The sequence below is a fragment of the Martes martes genome (genome assembly GCF_963455335.1).
Source record: "Martes martes genome assembly, chromosome: 10".
Taxonomy (NCBI): domain Eukaryota; kingdom Metazoa; phylum Chordata; class Mammalia; order Carnivora; family Mustelidae; genus Martes; species Martes martes.
This window is the reverse complement of record NC_137898.1, coordinates 96,519,736-96,536,486: the sequence shown is the minus strand read 5'-3', so window position 1 is coordinate 96,536,486 and position 16,751 is coordinate 96,519,736. Positions and strand designations below refer to the sequence as shown.

Below are 16,751 nucleotides of genomic sequence, written 5' to 3'. Positions count from 1 at the left end.
AAAATCTTTATCTTCTAAGAAGTGATAACTCAATACCCGACAATTGGCTCCAGTGATAATAAATGTTATGTCTAAAATGACTTAACTAAAACAATTTCCAAGTGCCACCAGCAGAAATCCCCTAGAAGTGTAATGTGGCACTTTCAATGCTATCTTCTGGAAGAACAGGTATGTCTCCAAAGCATGAGAGTTTAAACAGGGGCCATTTAAATAGGCAGATTATCAATGGCTAATATACTCAATGAGAGGTCAATATGTCAAGATATTCAGTGATTAAGTGGCCTACATACACCTGACAGCTTTTCTGTAAGATGTTTTCAAATTTCTTACAGATTTTTCCAAATAGAAAACATAAGAGAAAGCCTACTTTAAACGTTTCTTAGGTATTTTCAATGGTTTCTGAGTTATCTGTAGGAAGCTCTGACTTAGTTGTATAGAGTTTGATATATGTGTCCACCATTAAATCGAGATCATGTTTTATGTCAAAATTTATGTTAAGCAAAGCCAAGTTACTTGACCTTTGGTCTGTCAAAGTGTTCCTCAGGTATGCTTTGAGACGCTTTCGCCCATTTTCATGGTGTTCATTCTCAACCTTCATCACAGGAAGAATACATAGGACTTTCAGCAATGCATAAACATTAGGAAAAAACTTGATGTCTGGTAGATGGAGGGCTTCGTAAATGGTAGATGGAAGCTCTATATCTTTCCCTCTGTGTTTCCATTTGATTCTCCAGCAATGCAGTTCAGCTGAGAGTGTGCCGGGATTGGGCAAGTCACTTCTGTACTTGTCAGCATGGTGTTTCTCTGATGTATTAAATTTGAGCTGTCCCATGACAGAGGGTACAAGAGATAAGCACTTAAGAGCTTTTAGGTCCTGTTCTGAGAATATATCTTTCAGTTCCTGAATAATGTGTTCCACTGTTGGAACACTTAGAGTTTCTTTATAGTAATTCTCAGAGGTGAGCTGAGATTCCAGGTTACCTTGCTGGGCTCTGCGGAATTTCCCAGGGAGTTTCATCTGAATATCAAGTTTAGTTGCCAAATTTGTGGCCTCTTTGAACCAAAATTCATAATAAACTTCAATATTTTCCATCACTTCATTTAGTGAATGCAGCACTACAGTCAAGCTACTGGCTGCAAAGAAGACATCAGAGGTCTGCCCTTGGAGATTTTTCCCAAAGGCTCTCGTAAAAGATAGAACATTTTTAAGAACAACAATGGTAACGATGAAATCAAAATCTGTTACTGCACTGCAGAGTACAAAAGCTCGACCAGCTATATAGTTATTCCACCTAATATTTGTATCACTATTTATACCACTAAACATAAAACAAGTGCTTGTAGGAGGTCCACTAAAATTTCAAAAGCATCATGCCTGCCTGTCCACTGAGAATGGCAGATCTCCTTCAGTTCTTTACCCTTTTCCTCGTTGTTCTGAAAGAGGACAGAAATTACATTGTCAAGCTCCAAAAGCAGTTGTGGAGATCAATGGAAGAAAGAACAAACTTCCTCAATTGTTCCTAACGCAACAGGTACTCCCACAACAGGCACTGATTTTGCCAGCCACATATTTAAGGCACAGGAAGGGCAAAGTGTGTAGACAGCTTGGGGATATTTCTCTAAAAGTCTAGAAGCAACAACTTTCATTTTGGAAGAAAATCCACTGGACACAATGTAAGCCTGGCCACAACAATACTCCATGTTTAACCCCCACTTCTCAGTTATCGTAGTGTGAAATTTCACAGCCAAAATTTCTGCATCAGCTTCATAAGGCAAGAAGCCCACAAATTCCTCTCTCAGGTTATGAGATTCATCAACAAACCTCACCAACACAGGCAAGTGTTCTTCTCCTGCTATCCCCACTACGTCAGCAGTGAAGATGGAAAAGAAGTGCGAGTCTCTCACTTCCCTGAGAGTTTCTTCCCGAATGCAGCTCTCACAGATCTCTAGCATCTGTTTCTGCTGTGTTTTCTAGCAGAACAATGTGTTAACTGCTGTTGTCTCAAAGCGCTTTCTCAGAACCTCTTCACCAGAATTTATCCGGCACTCCAAAAGCGCTTGAAAGTTATCAGGAGTAAAGAGACCCTCTGGGATTTCATCAGTTTCATGCCCATCCAGAGGTATGTTTGGTTTTCCCCTAAGAATCAAAATTTCAAATAGAGATTTCAAGTATTCTTTGTTTTCTTTCTCTTCGAGGGTTAAAGGTAAAATATCTTCATCCTGTTCCTCACCTCCTTCTTCTGCACTAGGATTCTGAACATTGCTGTTGTTTATTTCTTTATGTCGGTTCCTGTTCAGAAGTTTCATCAATTTTTTTTCTGTTTCAGTGTCCTGATTTCATCTTCACTCAATTATTTTATTCGTTTTCTGTGTCTACTATGTGGATTGTTCAAATGACTGGTAAGATCAAATATTGTTGGTACTGCATTATCTTGAAGAACTGTCCTATAAGGACTCTCCCAATGACTTCACAAGTATCTGCTTCAATTAATTTTGAGAAATAAAATAACCCAATCATTCTTTAGTTTTCTGATGCCTCTGCAAAATGTATAGTTCTACAGATCATAGAGGTCTCAAAGTGTTTGGCACATAATCGATAATGTTTATTTAGTTGATCAGGCGTTTTATCTTCTAAGTCTGCTCTCCTACAATTCTCCACCCACTTCTGGATCTGGCCGGATCCCGTGGGAACCTGAAGAAGGCCAGGTCCGACTGCCTAATCTTCCTCGTGCAGTTGGGGGCAGCACAGAAGTTCAGCATCGTCCCCCACCCGCCAGCCCGCCCAGACCTCCCTTCCCCACCTCCTCAGGGCAGCCCGCCCACCCGTCGGGGCCGGGGAGGGGAGTCAGGCCAGCCCTCAGCACGCCCTATATCCATAATTCTTAATGAAAATTTGTCCTTGCTTCCAGAACATAATTTCTTTATAACAGGCTTTGTACTTGAAATAGTTATTTATAATTCCTGATCAAGAATTTTTAACTACTATACCTCCAATTTCTTTTATAATCATTGAGAAATTTTAAGAGAAATTTTTTACATAAGTGATAGTTTTGTACCATTTTTACAACCATTTAAAACTTTGCAACTGAAATAATATTTTTCTTTTTTTATTGTTTTATGTTAATCACCATAAAATAAATCATTGGTTTTTGATGCAGTGTTCTAAGATTCATTGCTTATGCACCCAGTGTTCCATGTAATCCCTGCCCTCCTTAATACCCACCACCACGCTCACCCATGCCCCCCACACCCCTCCCCTCTAAAATCCTTCATTTGTTTCTTGGAGTTCACAGTGTTTCATGGTTCATCTGCCCCTCTGATTTCCCCCCTTCACTTTTCCTTTGCTTTCCCTGTCTTCCATCTTATTCCTTATGTTCCACAAGTAAGTGAAACCATATGATAATTGACTTTCTCTACTGAAATTATATTTAAATAATGAAAGAGTTCTCTTCTTTCATTGACAAATTTACTGTTAATGTCAAAGTTCATTCCTTTCCTCATGAATAGCTACTATTTACAGAATCAATTGCTTAGAAGATTTTCCTTTGCCTATGGATTTGCTTAGTTACACGGTAAAAAAATTAATTGATTAAATAAATGAAAAATCTGTTTCTGAATATTCTATTCTCTGCCCTGGGTCTATTTTATAACAAAACCAATCTGTCTTTATGATCAGAACCTAAATCTAAGTGTTAAAATCAGTTATGTAAGTCTTCTGTGTCATCAAGAGTCCCCCAAGAAGCAAATGCCAAGAAATAATTAGACCTGCAAGACATTTATTGTGGTAAAAAACTGTGAAGGATAAAATGGGAGGGAGAGGGAGTCAGTGATAAAGGCCTTTAGACTGGGTTGAAACTCTGACACCTAAGAAAGAAGAGAAGGATATGGTAGGAAAATCTCAGACTACAGTGCAGTCCTACGAAGTCTGTTAGGATGACAGGAAGTACCTAAGGAAGATTGCCTATCAGAAGACACCTGTGTTACACAGCTATTGGCCAGCTCCTCTATGACCCATCATTCTAAGCCCCTGGCTGGGAACATCTCAGAGCGAGCATGGATACTGCCTGAACACAACAGTGAATCCAAAGGAGTATAAGCTAGAGACTATCAGTCAACAATGCTTCCCAAAGCTAGTTCTCTTGAAAAAGAGCTAAGCAGCACCTTTCTATGACTGCTATGGTCCAATCCCAAAAACAAATTATACCCCAAAGTTCTTTCTGACTTATTATTTATTATTATCTATTATTATATTTTACTAATTATTGTAACATTAAATTTATTATTGTTGTTATCTGAACAAGATAATGCAATTCAACAAGTATTTCTTGACCTCCCACTATGTTTGACATTCTAAATACACAAATGTGAAAAGCATTGGAGAAATAGGAAAACTATAGGAAAAAGCATCTAGTTAAATACATTTATTACCTTACTGGTGGGACAAGGTTTAAGTATAGTCACAAAATGTTACTAGGAATATAATTTATTACTATTACTATACACTATTTTTCATAATAAACTTCACTGGGTAAGTAAAACAATGGCTAAAACGTTTCTCCTGATACCATGTGTAGTATTTTCCTCGAAGAGATAAATTTCAAAATTTACAATAAGAACTATATGCTCTTTTCCAAATATTTGGCATCATTTTGGAAGGTAAAGAATGTAAGTTTTATAATGCAATAAACCACCCACCCTTTACTGGGATCCTGAGATATGTATGTATTATTTCTCTAATCATTCCTTCTTACTATAATGACTGGCAATGAACAGTGGAATCTGTGTATTCTCTTAGATAATAAATACGGTGGGTTGATAGACACTCTCAGAAGCAGTAAGTACCTGGTATAGATTTTGCCATTACTGGAGGGAAAAGGGAAAGTCAGAATAATAACATAGAAAGTGTTAAGAAAAATAGAACAAAAGGACAGTATCAGGGGGATCTGATCCTACTTTAATCCTTCTACACAATTTGAAATGCATTTCTTTGAATGCTACTGCCTGTAACAGTGACAATATTGTTAAAAATACGAGTTCATGTACTGTTTATGTTTAGATCAGTGAGCTCTAATTTGAACTTTATGTAAATGAAAAAAACTAACCACATTTGTCCATATTAGAAGTAGCCCAGAAACAAAAGTAGTATAAAAGTTATTTGAAACATCAGTGCATAGTTTCCATTTATAAAATGTATTAGTTATTTGTGTAAACTTGCACACATGATGAGATACAGAAGGAAAAATAAAACAAGATTAGCTATCGGGAAAAAGATAAGCAAGTCTATTAAACCACACATAACACAATCTATAGAAGCAACATGGTTATGCACACAGTTTCATCTTGAAAAACACTAATAACTATAAAATAAAAACCTGGGCTTCTTTATATTGTTGCTGCTTCTAATTAGAACATGTTTCTCCTCCAGATTTTAATCAGGGCTTTCCTCAGTGCTATTTTGACATCCTTATTCCTCAAACTGTAGATCAAGGGGTTGAGCATGGGCCCTACATTAGTATAGAAAACTGAAGAAACTTTTCCCTGCTCCATAGATCCAGGAGAAGAATATTTAAGATACATGAATGCCGCTGACCCAAAAAAAAGAGAAAGAGCAATGATGTGAGAGCTACAGGTACTGAAGGCTTTTGATCGGCCTTGAGCAGATCTGATATGAAGAATGCTAGTGAGGATAAAGACATAAGAAATCAGGATGGTAAAACTGGGTACTGTGATATTAATTCCCACGACTATCAGAACTACCACCTCATTGACATAGGTGCTGGTGCAAGAGAGTTGGAGAAGAGGAAGAATGTCACACAGGTAGTGGTTGATGATATTGACATGGCAGAAGGTCAGTCTAAGCATGCAGCCCGTGTGGGCAGAGGCTCCAGCAAATCCCATCATGTATGCAGCAACAGTTAGCAAGCAACAGACCTGATGGGACATGGTGACCCTATATAGCAATGGATGACAGATGGCCACATAGCGGTCATAGGCCATTGAGGTCAACATGTAGCATTCCGAGATGACAAAAAAGAGAAAGAAAAACAGCTGCGTCATGCACCCGACATAGGAGATGATGTTCTCCCTTGATACAAAGTTCATCAGCATCTTGGGGGTGAAAACAGAAGAGTAACAGAGATCAATGCAGGATAGGTTGAAGAGGAAGTAGTACATGGGGGTGTGGAGGTGAGAGTTGAGACCGATGAGAATGATCAAGCCGAGGTTGCCCACCACGGTGACAATGTAGATCATCAGAAACAGGAAAAAGAGGGGTTGCTGGAGCTCTGGGCGGTCTGTTAATCCAGCAAGAAGAAATTCAGTCACTGAGGAGTCATTTCTAACCAATATTGTCCTCTTTGGAAATCTGTGAGGACAGAAGAAAGTCCCGTTAATAGAAACCCCAGCTCTGGGGTGCCTGGGTGGCTCAGTCATTTGGGCGGCTGCCTTTGGCTTGGGTCATGATCCTGGGGTCCTGGAGTCGAGCCCCATATCAACTCCCTGCTCAGCAGGGAACCTGCTTCTCCCTCTCCCTCTGCCTACTTGTGCTCTCTATCTCTGTGTCAAATAAATAGAAAAAAGAAAAGAAAAGAAAGAAACCCCAGCTCTCTCCCTCTCCTTACACACTCTTATTTATGAGAAGACTCAGACCAGCAAATAAGTTCTCCTTCACTCCACAGAGTCAGAGTGGACTGGCACACATACCCTTCAACATTAAAATCACTCTGTCTTGTTGCATGAGCAGCACAGGACAAACAACTGCTCCCATCTTTACTAGAAGATACAGGGATGGAGCAGCTGAGGATAAAGGCTACCTGTTGGTGAGCTTCAGTAGTGGGGGGGAGCTATCCCCATCTCTCCCTCCCACTCATCTGATCCTTCACTTCCTCGTTCCTACTCTCGTGTTTCCATTATCCTACCCAATACCTTAGTTCCCTGTCATAACTACCATGAAAGCAAGGATTCCTCTTGGGTGGAGACCATACCACAATAGTGCTTTGTAGAAGAGAATCCCTATCAGTCTACAATGTTTTCAGATAACTCACTGCAAGAATCCATGAAGTCAATAATGGATAACAAGTATTGAGGAGAACCTTGGTAGCCTAAGATTTATAATTCATCATATACTCAGGTATTTCTATACACTCCCTTTCTCTGGTCCATCTTGGCTGGACAGAGAATGAATAAAGGAAGGTGGATGTAGACATCAATGTAGACATTGATTAAATAAAGTTTATGGAAATGTATCAGGCTGTATGCTTATAACACATAAACTTTTTTCTATGTGTATTTCAATTAAAAACTTTATCTTAGGAAAGGGATAAATCTCTTCCTTTGATCTTGTTATATTCTGCATGTGTCTCTTGGTACTGGTATAGCTATCTTGCTGCCAGACGAATGATGAAGCCAACACAGAGAGGGTATGCTCAGAATAATGCAGGTGGTATAGTCAGAGCTTCATACTTTGAGTTTCTTGTTATTCAATATAAATATTTTTCCTCATTTTTCAAGAACATAGAGAATAAGAGATAAATAGAAATGTAATTAACTCACTCTCCTTCCATTGAAAGAACTTCGCTGACCCTCTATGTGATCTTCTTCTTCCTTTATTGGCCAAAGATCACAGGACAGTCATTCTTGGTTGTAGATCAAACTTGTTATAAACTTACTAAGAAAATATGAAGGGCAACTACACACTTGATACCTGAGCCACTGGGTCACAGAGCTCAAGGTATGTGCTTAAGGCTTATATATTTTTGAATCTGAGAAATCCAGGTCCATGTCCTTTAGGACCTTCCCATCATGCTAAGCTCTATAGGGAAGAAACTGGTGTCTCTGTTTATAACCTAATTGTGACAATAAATATTAATTTCCCACCAGGGATTATACATTCCCTAGGGTATATAAGAAAGGATCCTATCTGTCCCCTGTAATTAAAATGTTATTGAAAACTAAGGAGGGCATGTGATGCGATGAGCACTGGGTGTTATACGCAACTGATGGATTTTTGAACACTACATATGAAACTAATGATATACTATATATTATATAATTAAATTTAAATTAAGAAAAAATTTCTCTAATTATATTTCTAGATAAGATATTAGTTTTAAGGATTTAAGTTCATAAGGATTTGTGAATATTTCAGTAAAGTTTATTTTGCCTTTTTAAAATACTTGAGTCCTTTTAAATATTCAGTGTGTAAGCAAATTATATAGAGATCAACAAAAGGAACTTTTGAACTGATTTCAGAGTTTATTACTTAATAAAAATCATTTAATATAAAAATGACCCATTATTTCATGGAAATTTAATTATCCTGGGTTTTCTGACTCAGTAGGTATTTGCTTTTAACATATTATATCAAATCTATAAGAAAAATCACTGTTAAGCTTCCATTTCAAGAAAATATGACTTTAGAATTCCCAGTTGTGTATTAATTCGTGATCATGCTGTGAGAAGGCATCTAATTTTTTATCTTGAAATTATTACATGTTCACAGGAAACTGCAAAAATAATGTACGCAGTTCCTTGAAATCAACCCAGCTTCCTACTGTAGTAACATCTTTAACAACTGTAGCATAATAGCAAAACAGGAAATTGACATTGGTATAATAATGTTAACAAGATAGGACTACAAACATTTTCAGCTTTCAGCAGTTTTACATATACTGTGTGTTTTCCTTATGTGTGTAGATCTATGTGATCTGACCATGTAGTATGTGGCATGTGATCAAGATCATGATCATGTGATCATGACCACAATCATGAAAGAGAAGTGTCCCCCTACCATACAGGAACTCCCTTCTTCACACCCATTTCCTCCCACCTTCCTCTGTGTTTTCTGGCAACCATTAACCTCTTCTCCATCTCTACAGTGGAGTCATCCTAAAGGCAACAAATGAGACTGCATCATGTATAACCTCTGAAATTGGTTTTGTTTACTAAGCATGATGCTCTTAAGTCCATCCCAGTTGTTGTATGCATCAATGCTCCATTTTTTTTACTATTGAGTTGTGCTGCACTTTTTACAACCCACATTTATTCATCCTTCTGTAGTAATTTAAAAATAATGAGGTTGTTTAATACACAGCTATTTTACTTATGGAAAATGTTTCAGGGGCAGGGGCAAGAAGATCACAGTTGAGATTGGTTCTTCTTGCAATTTTCTCTTTTTTGAATCAATTTTACTGTGTTACAATTGGAATACAATAAAATGCATCCACTTTAAAAGTACAGTTTTTCAATGACTTTCATGTCATTGTTAACTGCCACCATAATCAAGATATAGAGCATTTCCACCACCCTCAAAAGTTATTTCATACTCTTTTGCAATCCAACTCCTGTCCTTTTAATCATGAAAGGATGTTGAAATTTGTCAAATGCTTTTTCTGCATCTACTGAGATGATCATATGATTTGTATCTTTCATTCTATTAATCTGGAGTATCTTGTTTATTGATTGGCATATGTTGAATCATTTTTGCCTCCCATGGATAAATCCCACTTGATAATGGTGTATGATCCTCTTAATGTGCTACAGAATGTAGAATTTTGTTTGGAGATTTTACATCAACGTTCATTAGAGATAGCAGCCTGTAGTTTTCTCTTCTTACAGTGCCCTTGCCTTGCATTGGTATGAGGGTAATTCTGGCCTTGTACAATGAATTTAACAGTGCTCCCTCCCTACAATTTTGGAAGAGTTAAGGTTTGGCATTAATTCTTTAACTGTTTGGTAAAAGTCACCAGTGAAACCATCAGGTCCTGGGCTCTTCCTTCTTAGGGATTTTTGATTATTGATTCAGTGTCCTTACTTGTTATTGGTCTGTTCAGATTTTCTATTTCTTCATGAATCAGTCTTATAAACTGTATGTTTCTAAAAACATATCCATTTCTTCTAGGTTAACCAATCTGCATATAATTGTTTGTTGTCTCTTGTGGTCCTTTGTATTACTGCAGTATTAGTTGTAATGTCTCCACTGCATTATATTATCATCATGTTATCATGACCTTCTTTATCTCTTGTTATAGCTATTGAGTTAAAGTCTATTTCATCTGGTGAAGAATAGCTAACCCTACTGTTTTTTGGTTTGACCTTGCATGGAATATTTTTTTCCATCCCCTCATTATTGTCTCTGTGTCCTTAAAGCTGAATTAAGTCTCTTGTAGGCAAGATATAGTTGGGTCTTGTTTTTCATTTGTTTGTTTACTTATTCAGCCTCTCTATGCCTTCTCATCGGAAAATTTAAGTTATTTACATTTTAAGTAATTACTGAGAGGTAGGGACTTATTAATGTCTTCTTAATTATTTTCTGGCTGTTTTGTAGATTCCTTATTCCCCTCTTCCTCTCTTGCTGTCTTCCTTGGTGACTGGATGACTTTCTGTAATGGTATGCTTCAATTCCCTTCTCTTTGTCCTTCCGTATCTACTGTAGGCTTCTGTTTTGTGGCTACTATCAGATTTGCATAAAATATCATATAAACATTACAGTCTACTTTAAGGTGATAACTTCAATCACATACAAAAACTCTATTCTTGGGGAGACAAGATGGCGGGGAAGTAGGAGGAGGCGCCATTTCAACCTGTACCCTAAAGTGAGCTGATTACTTACTAAAGAACTCCGATCACCCATGAAATGAGCCTGAGATCAGAATTATACGCGTCTGGATCTCAACAGGGGCAGAAGACGCCAGTGGGCAGGTAAAGCGGACTGGGAACATCGGACTGATATCGGAAGATAAACAAAAGCGGGAGGGAGCCACCAGAGGCGACCAACTGGAAAGTAACATCCCAGTACAAGAGTGCCCTGCGTCTGGGGACCAGCATTAACTTGGAGTCTGGTTGAAAGCACTCAAAAAGAGCAAAGGATCACGGGGGGAAATTGTGGGAATCAGGGCAGCTAGGGACAGGGGCTTAAGTCCCTGGACCCAGGACAGCCTCCCCTGGCACTGAGCCAGAGAGAGTGCGGCGGAGAAACCAGGTCTTGGTCCCTGAGCCGCCAGCGCGCCGGAGAACGCATGGAGTCTGGCTCCTGTGAGGGGCTGGGAGCCGTGCCAGACAGCAGAACATGCACCAACTACCAGCCCGAGATGCACGCGCCCCACACCCTCTCCTGAGAGAGGTGCACGAAGGCCCAGCCTGGTGCTCTGGGACCGGCGCTGCACTTGAGCCTGAGACGTGCTCACCCCATACCCTCCCCCAGGAGCGGTGTGTGCAAGGCTGGCGCTCTTAGACCCGGAAAGACCAGGCACCCCCTGCCCCGGCCAGCGGGAAAATCTCAGTGTGTGATCGCTGCTTGGAACCTCTCTGGGGGTCTGGAGCTACCCAAACAGCCGCCGCTGCCGTGGTTTTGTGTACAAGCAGGAGATCCTGTGTCCCCAAGGACCGCAACTAGGAACCTGCTCTGCCAGTGGCCAAGGGGGAATTTATATGGGCTCTGCAGTACCCACAGGGGAGCAGACTGAGGCTTCTCTCTGAGAGGGAGGTCTGGGTGCAGTTTGCTTTCCTCTAAACCTCCAAAAACCATCAAAAGCTGTCAAGGTGAGAGAAAAGAAGTGAACAAACATAAAAACCTCCAGAGAACAAAAGCCTGAAAAAACCGGTTTCCTCAGAGCCCACCCCCTTGAGGGAGGCGGGAGGACAACTCAGGGAACATCATTGACTGAAAACCCACGTGGCAGCCCCCTCCCCCAGAAAACAAACCAGGAAAGAAAAAAAAAAAAAAAAAGATTACAAGAGAACCACCACTACTTCATAGATACAACTTTTATTTTTAACTCATTCCCACTATTCTGGTTCATTTTTTTTTCTTTTCTTATATAGATAATTTTTTAACCTATTTACCATCACAGTGAGATGTCCAGTACATCAAATTCCATAATAAACTTCTAACCTGAACTTTTTGATACATACACCTGTGTTTTTCTTTTGCTTTTCTATTTTTTTATTTTTTTTAATTTTAGTTTAGTTTAGTCCAGTTTATTCCTTTTTTATTTTTACTTTCTAATATTCATACAGAGTTAAACTTCAAGGTAACCCCCTTTCTCCAATCAATGCTACCCCTATAGGTAAACCAATTTTTAATCCCCCTTTATCTTAGGAAAGTTGAGTCCTTTAACAAAGATATCAAGATACATCCAGGAAGAATCAAAATAACCTTCCTCGCCCACACTGAGAATCTATAATCTATACCACGCTCCCATCTTTTTCTTCCGCCAGTGTTTCTGTGTATTTGTGTTTGTCCTGATAGTATATAAATCTTATAATTGGGGTTTTTTTTGACGAGGTTCTTACCTTTTTTACATATATATATTTTTTTTCTCTTCTCATATACTTTTATCAGTCCTTTTGTTTGTCTGTTTTTGTTTGTATACCTCATAAATCTTACCTTTGGGCCCATTTGGGCTGAACCTTCTCTTTTATCTTCCCTTTTTTTCCTGTCTCTCTCTTTTTTCTTTTTCTTTTCTTTTTTCTCTCATTTGGGTGGGGAATCCTGAGTGCTCAGAAGCATTCCAGGGTGCACCTTGACTGCACCACAGTCAATACATCCAGCTACATCTGTCCAGTCATCTCTCACCAAAATGACTAGGAGGAGGAATCCCCAACAGAAGAAAAATACAGAGGATGGGCCTTCTGCAACAGAGCTAACAGCTATCAACATAGACAATATGTCGGAAAGAGAATTCAGGCTAACAATTATCCAGGCAATAGCCAGGTTGGAGAAAGCCACGGATGACCAAATGGAATTGATTAAGGCAGAATTGAAAGCCACCAGGGATGATGTTCATAATGTTAGGGCAGAGCTGAAGGCCACCAGGGATGAGGTTCAAAATGCTCTCAATGAGTTCCAATCTAATCTAAATTCTCTAAAAGCTAGGGTAACTGAGACAGAAGATAGAATTAGTGATCTGGAGGACAAACAGATAGAGATAAAGGATCAGGAGGAAGCCTGGAACAAACAGCTTAGAAGCCACGAAAACAGAATCAGGGAAATAAATGATGCCATGAAACGTTCCAACGTCAGAATTATTGGAATCCCTGAAGGGGAGGAGAAAGAAAGAAGTCTAGAAGATATAGTGGAACAAGTTCTTCATGAAAATTTTCCCAATCTCAGGAATGGAACGAGCGTTCATGTACTAGAGGCAGAACGGTCTCCCCCCAAGATTATAGATTCCAAAAAAATATCCAGGCACCTGATAGTAAAATTGAGAAATCATAATTGTAGATACAATCTCTTGAAAGCTGCTAGGACAAAGAAGCTCCTTACGTACAGAGGAAAGCCCATCAGAATAACATCAGACCTGTCCACAGAGACCTGGCAAGCCAGAAAGGGCTGGCAAGATATATTCAGGGCACTAAATGAGAAGAACATGCAGCCAAGAATACTTTATCCAGCAAGACTGACATTCAAAATGGATGGAGAGATAAAGAGTTTCCAAGACCGGCAAGGCTTGAAAGACTATGCAACCACCAAGCCGACACTGCAGGAAATATTAAGGGGGGTTCTATAAAAGAGGAAAAATCCTAAGAATAGCATTGAACAGAAATATAGAGACAATCGACAGAAAGAAAGACTTCAAAGATAACACAATGTCAATAAAAACGTATCTCTCATAATCACTCTCAATGTGAATGGCCTAAATGCGCCCATAAAACGACACAGGGTTGCAGATTGGATAAAACGACAGGACCCATCCATATGTTGTCTACAAGAGACCCATTTTGAACTGAAAGATACACCCAGACTGAAAGTGAAGGGATGGAGAAGCATCTTTCATGCCAATGGGCCTCAAAAGAAGGCCGGGGTAGCGATTCTCATATCAGATAAATTAGATTTTAAACTAAAGACAGTAGTCAGAGATACAGAAGGATACTGCATAATTCTTAAAGGGACTATCCACCAAGATGATCTAACAATTGTAAATATCTATGCCCCCAATATGGGAGCAGCCAATTACATAAGAAAACTATTAATCAAGATAAAGAGTCATATTGATATGAATACATTAATAGTAGGAGATCTTAACACGCCTCTCTCAGAAATAGATCATCGAAGCAGAAAATCAATAAAGAAACAAGAGCATTGAATGACACATTGGACCAGATGGACCTCATAGATATATACAGAACATTCCACCCTAAAACAACAGAATACTCATTCTTCTCAAGTGCACATGGAACCTTCTCCAGAATAGACCACATACTGGGTCACAAATCAGGGCTCAAAAATACCAAAAGAATGAGATTATTCCCTGCATATTCTCAGATCACAATGCTTTGAAACTGGAGCTCAATCACAAGGAAAAGTTTGGAAGGAACTCAAACACCTGGAAGCTAAAGACCACCTTGCGTAAGAATGCTTGGATCCACCAGGAGATCAAAGAAGAACTTAAAAAATTCATGGAAACCAATGAGAATGAAGACACTTCACTCCAAAACCTATGGAATACAGCAAAGGCGGTCCTAAGGGGGAAATTCATAGCCATCCAAGCCTCCCTCAAAAAAATTGAAAAATCCAGAATACACCAGCTGTCTCTACACCTTAAAGAACTGGAGAATCAACAACAAATCAAACCAACTCCACACGTAAGAAGGGAAATAATCAAGATTAGAGCAGAGATCAATGAGGTAGAAACTAGAGATACAGTAGAATGTATCAATGAAACTAGAAGCTGGTTTTTTGAAAGAATCAATAAGATCAATAAACCATTGGCCACACTAATCCAAAAGAGAAGAGAGAAAGCCCAAATTAATAAAATTATGAATGAAAAGGGAGAGATCACAACTAACACCAAGGAAGTAGAAACAATCATCAGAAGTTATTATCAACAGTTATATGCCAAGAAGCTAAGCAACCTAGATGAAATGGATGCATTCCTGGAAAACTATAAACTCCCAAAATTGAACCAGGAAGAAATTGACAACCTGAATAGACCGATATCTAGTAACGAGATTGAAGCAGTGATCAAAAGCCTCCCAAAAAACAAGAGCCCAGGACCTGACGGATTCCCTGGGGAATTCTACCAAACTTTCAAAGAAGAAATAACACCTATTCTCCTGAAGCTATTTCAAAAAATTGAAGCAGAAGGAAAACTTCCAGACTCTTTTTATGAAGCCAGCATTACCCTGATTCCCAAACCAGGCAAAGAACCTACCAAAAAGGAGAATTTCAGACCAATATCCCTGATGAATATGGATGCTAAGATTCCCAACAAGATCCTAGCAAACAGGATCCAACAGCACATTAAAAAGATTATCCACCATGACCAGGTGGGATTCATCCCTGGGTTACAAGGATGGTTCAACATTCGCAAATCAATCCATGTGATAGAACAAATCAATAAGAGAAGAGAGAAGAACCACATGATCCTCTCAATTGATGCAGAAAAAGCATTTGACAAAATCCAGCATCCGTTCCTGATTAAAACGCTTCAAAGTATAGGGATAGAGGGAACATTCCTGAACTTCATAACATCTATCTATGAAAGACCCACAGCAAATATCATCCTCAATGGGAAAAAGCTTGCAGTCTTCCCGTTGAGATCAGGAACACGACAAGGATGCCCACTCTCAGCACTCTTGTTCAACATAGTATTAGAAGTCCTAGCAACAGCAATCAGACAACAAAGAGAAATAAAAGGTATCCAAATTGGCAAGGAAGAAGTCAAACTCTCTCTCTTTGCAGATGACACGGTTCTTTATATGGAAAACCCGAAAGACTCCACCCCCAAACTTCTAGAACTCATACAGCAATTCAGTAACGTGGCAGGATACAAAGTCAATGTACAGAAATCAGTGGCTTTCTTATACACTAACAATGAAAATACAGAAAGGGAAATTAGAGAATTGATTCCATTTACTATAGCACCAAGAACCATAAGATACCTCAGAATAAACCTAACCAAAGAGGTTAAGGATCTGTACTCGAGGAACTACAGAGCACTCATAAAAGAAATTGAAGAAGACACAAAAAGATGGAAGACCACTCCATGCTCTTGGATCAGAAGAATAAACATTGTTAAAATGTCTATACTGCCTAGAGCAATCTATACCTTTAATGCCATTCCGATCAAAATTCCACCGGTATTTTTCAAAGAGCTGGAGCAAATAATCCTAAAATTTGTATGGAAGCAGAAGAGACCCCGAATTGCTAAGGAAATGTTGAAAAACAAAAATAAAACTGGCAGCATCACGTTACCTGATTTCAAGCTTTACTACAAAGCTGTGATCACCAAGATAGCATGGTACTGGCATAAAAACAGACACATAGACCAGTGGAACAGAGTAGAGAGCCCAGATATGGACCCTCAACTCTATGGTCAAATAATCTTCGACAAAACAGGAAAAAATATCCAGTGGAAAAAAGACAGTCTCTTCAATAAATGGTGCTGGGAAAACTGGACAGCTATATGTAGAAGAATGAAACTCGACCATTCTCTTACACCGTACACAAAGATAAACTCGAAATGGATAAAAGACCTCAACGTGAGACAGGAATCCATCAGAATCCTAGAGGAGAACATAGGCAGTAACCTCTTCGATATCAGCCACAGCAACTTCTTTCAAGATGTCTCCAAAGGCAACATAGAGGAGAACATAGGCAGTAACCTCTTTGATATCAGCCACAGCAACTTCTTTCAAGATATGTCTCCAAAGGCGAAGGAAACAAAAGCGAAAATGAACTTTTGGGACTTCATCAAGATCAGAAGCTTCTGCACAGCGAAGGAAACAGTCAACAAAACAAAGAGGCAACC

General features: G+C 39.1%; 2 protein-coding genes across 2 annotated transcripts; both read right to left on the bottom strand.

The window, feature by feature from the left end:
* Nucleotides 1-379: 379 nt before the first annotated feature.
* On the bottom strand, nucleotides 380-1,953 carry THAP12 (THAP domain containing 12; the record flags this gene model as incomplete). The annotated part of the gene is made up of 2 exons (XM_080816382.1): nucleotides 380-1,319; nucleotides 1,526-1,953. 2 exons carry the CDS (start codon nucleotides 1,951-1,953, stop codon nucleotides 380-382), a joined length of 1,368 nt encoding a protein of 455 aa, XP_080672508.1.
* A 3,450-nt stretch (nucleotides 1,954-5,403) lies between these two features.
* Nucleotides 5,404-8,868, bottom strand: LOC308350938 (olfactory receptor 8B3; the record flags this gene model as incomplete). Its single annotated transcript, XM_080816381.1, has 3 exons — nucleotides 5,404-6,364; nucleotides 6,703-6,771; nucleotides 8,789-8,868. The coding sequence occupies 3 exons, from the start codon at nucleotides 8,866-8,868 to the stop codon at nucleotides 5,404-5,406; spliced, it is 1,110 nt and encodes a 369-aa protein (XP_080672507.1).
* Nucleotides 8,869-16,751: the final 7,883 nt, after the last annotated feature.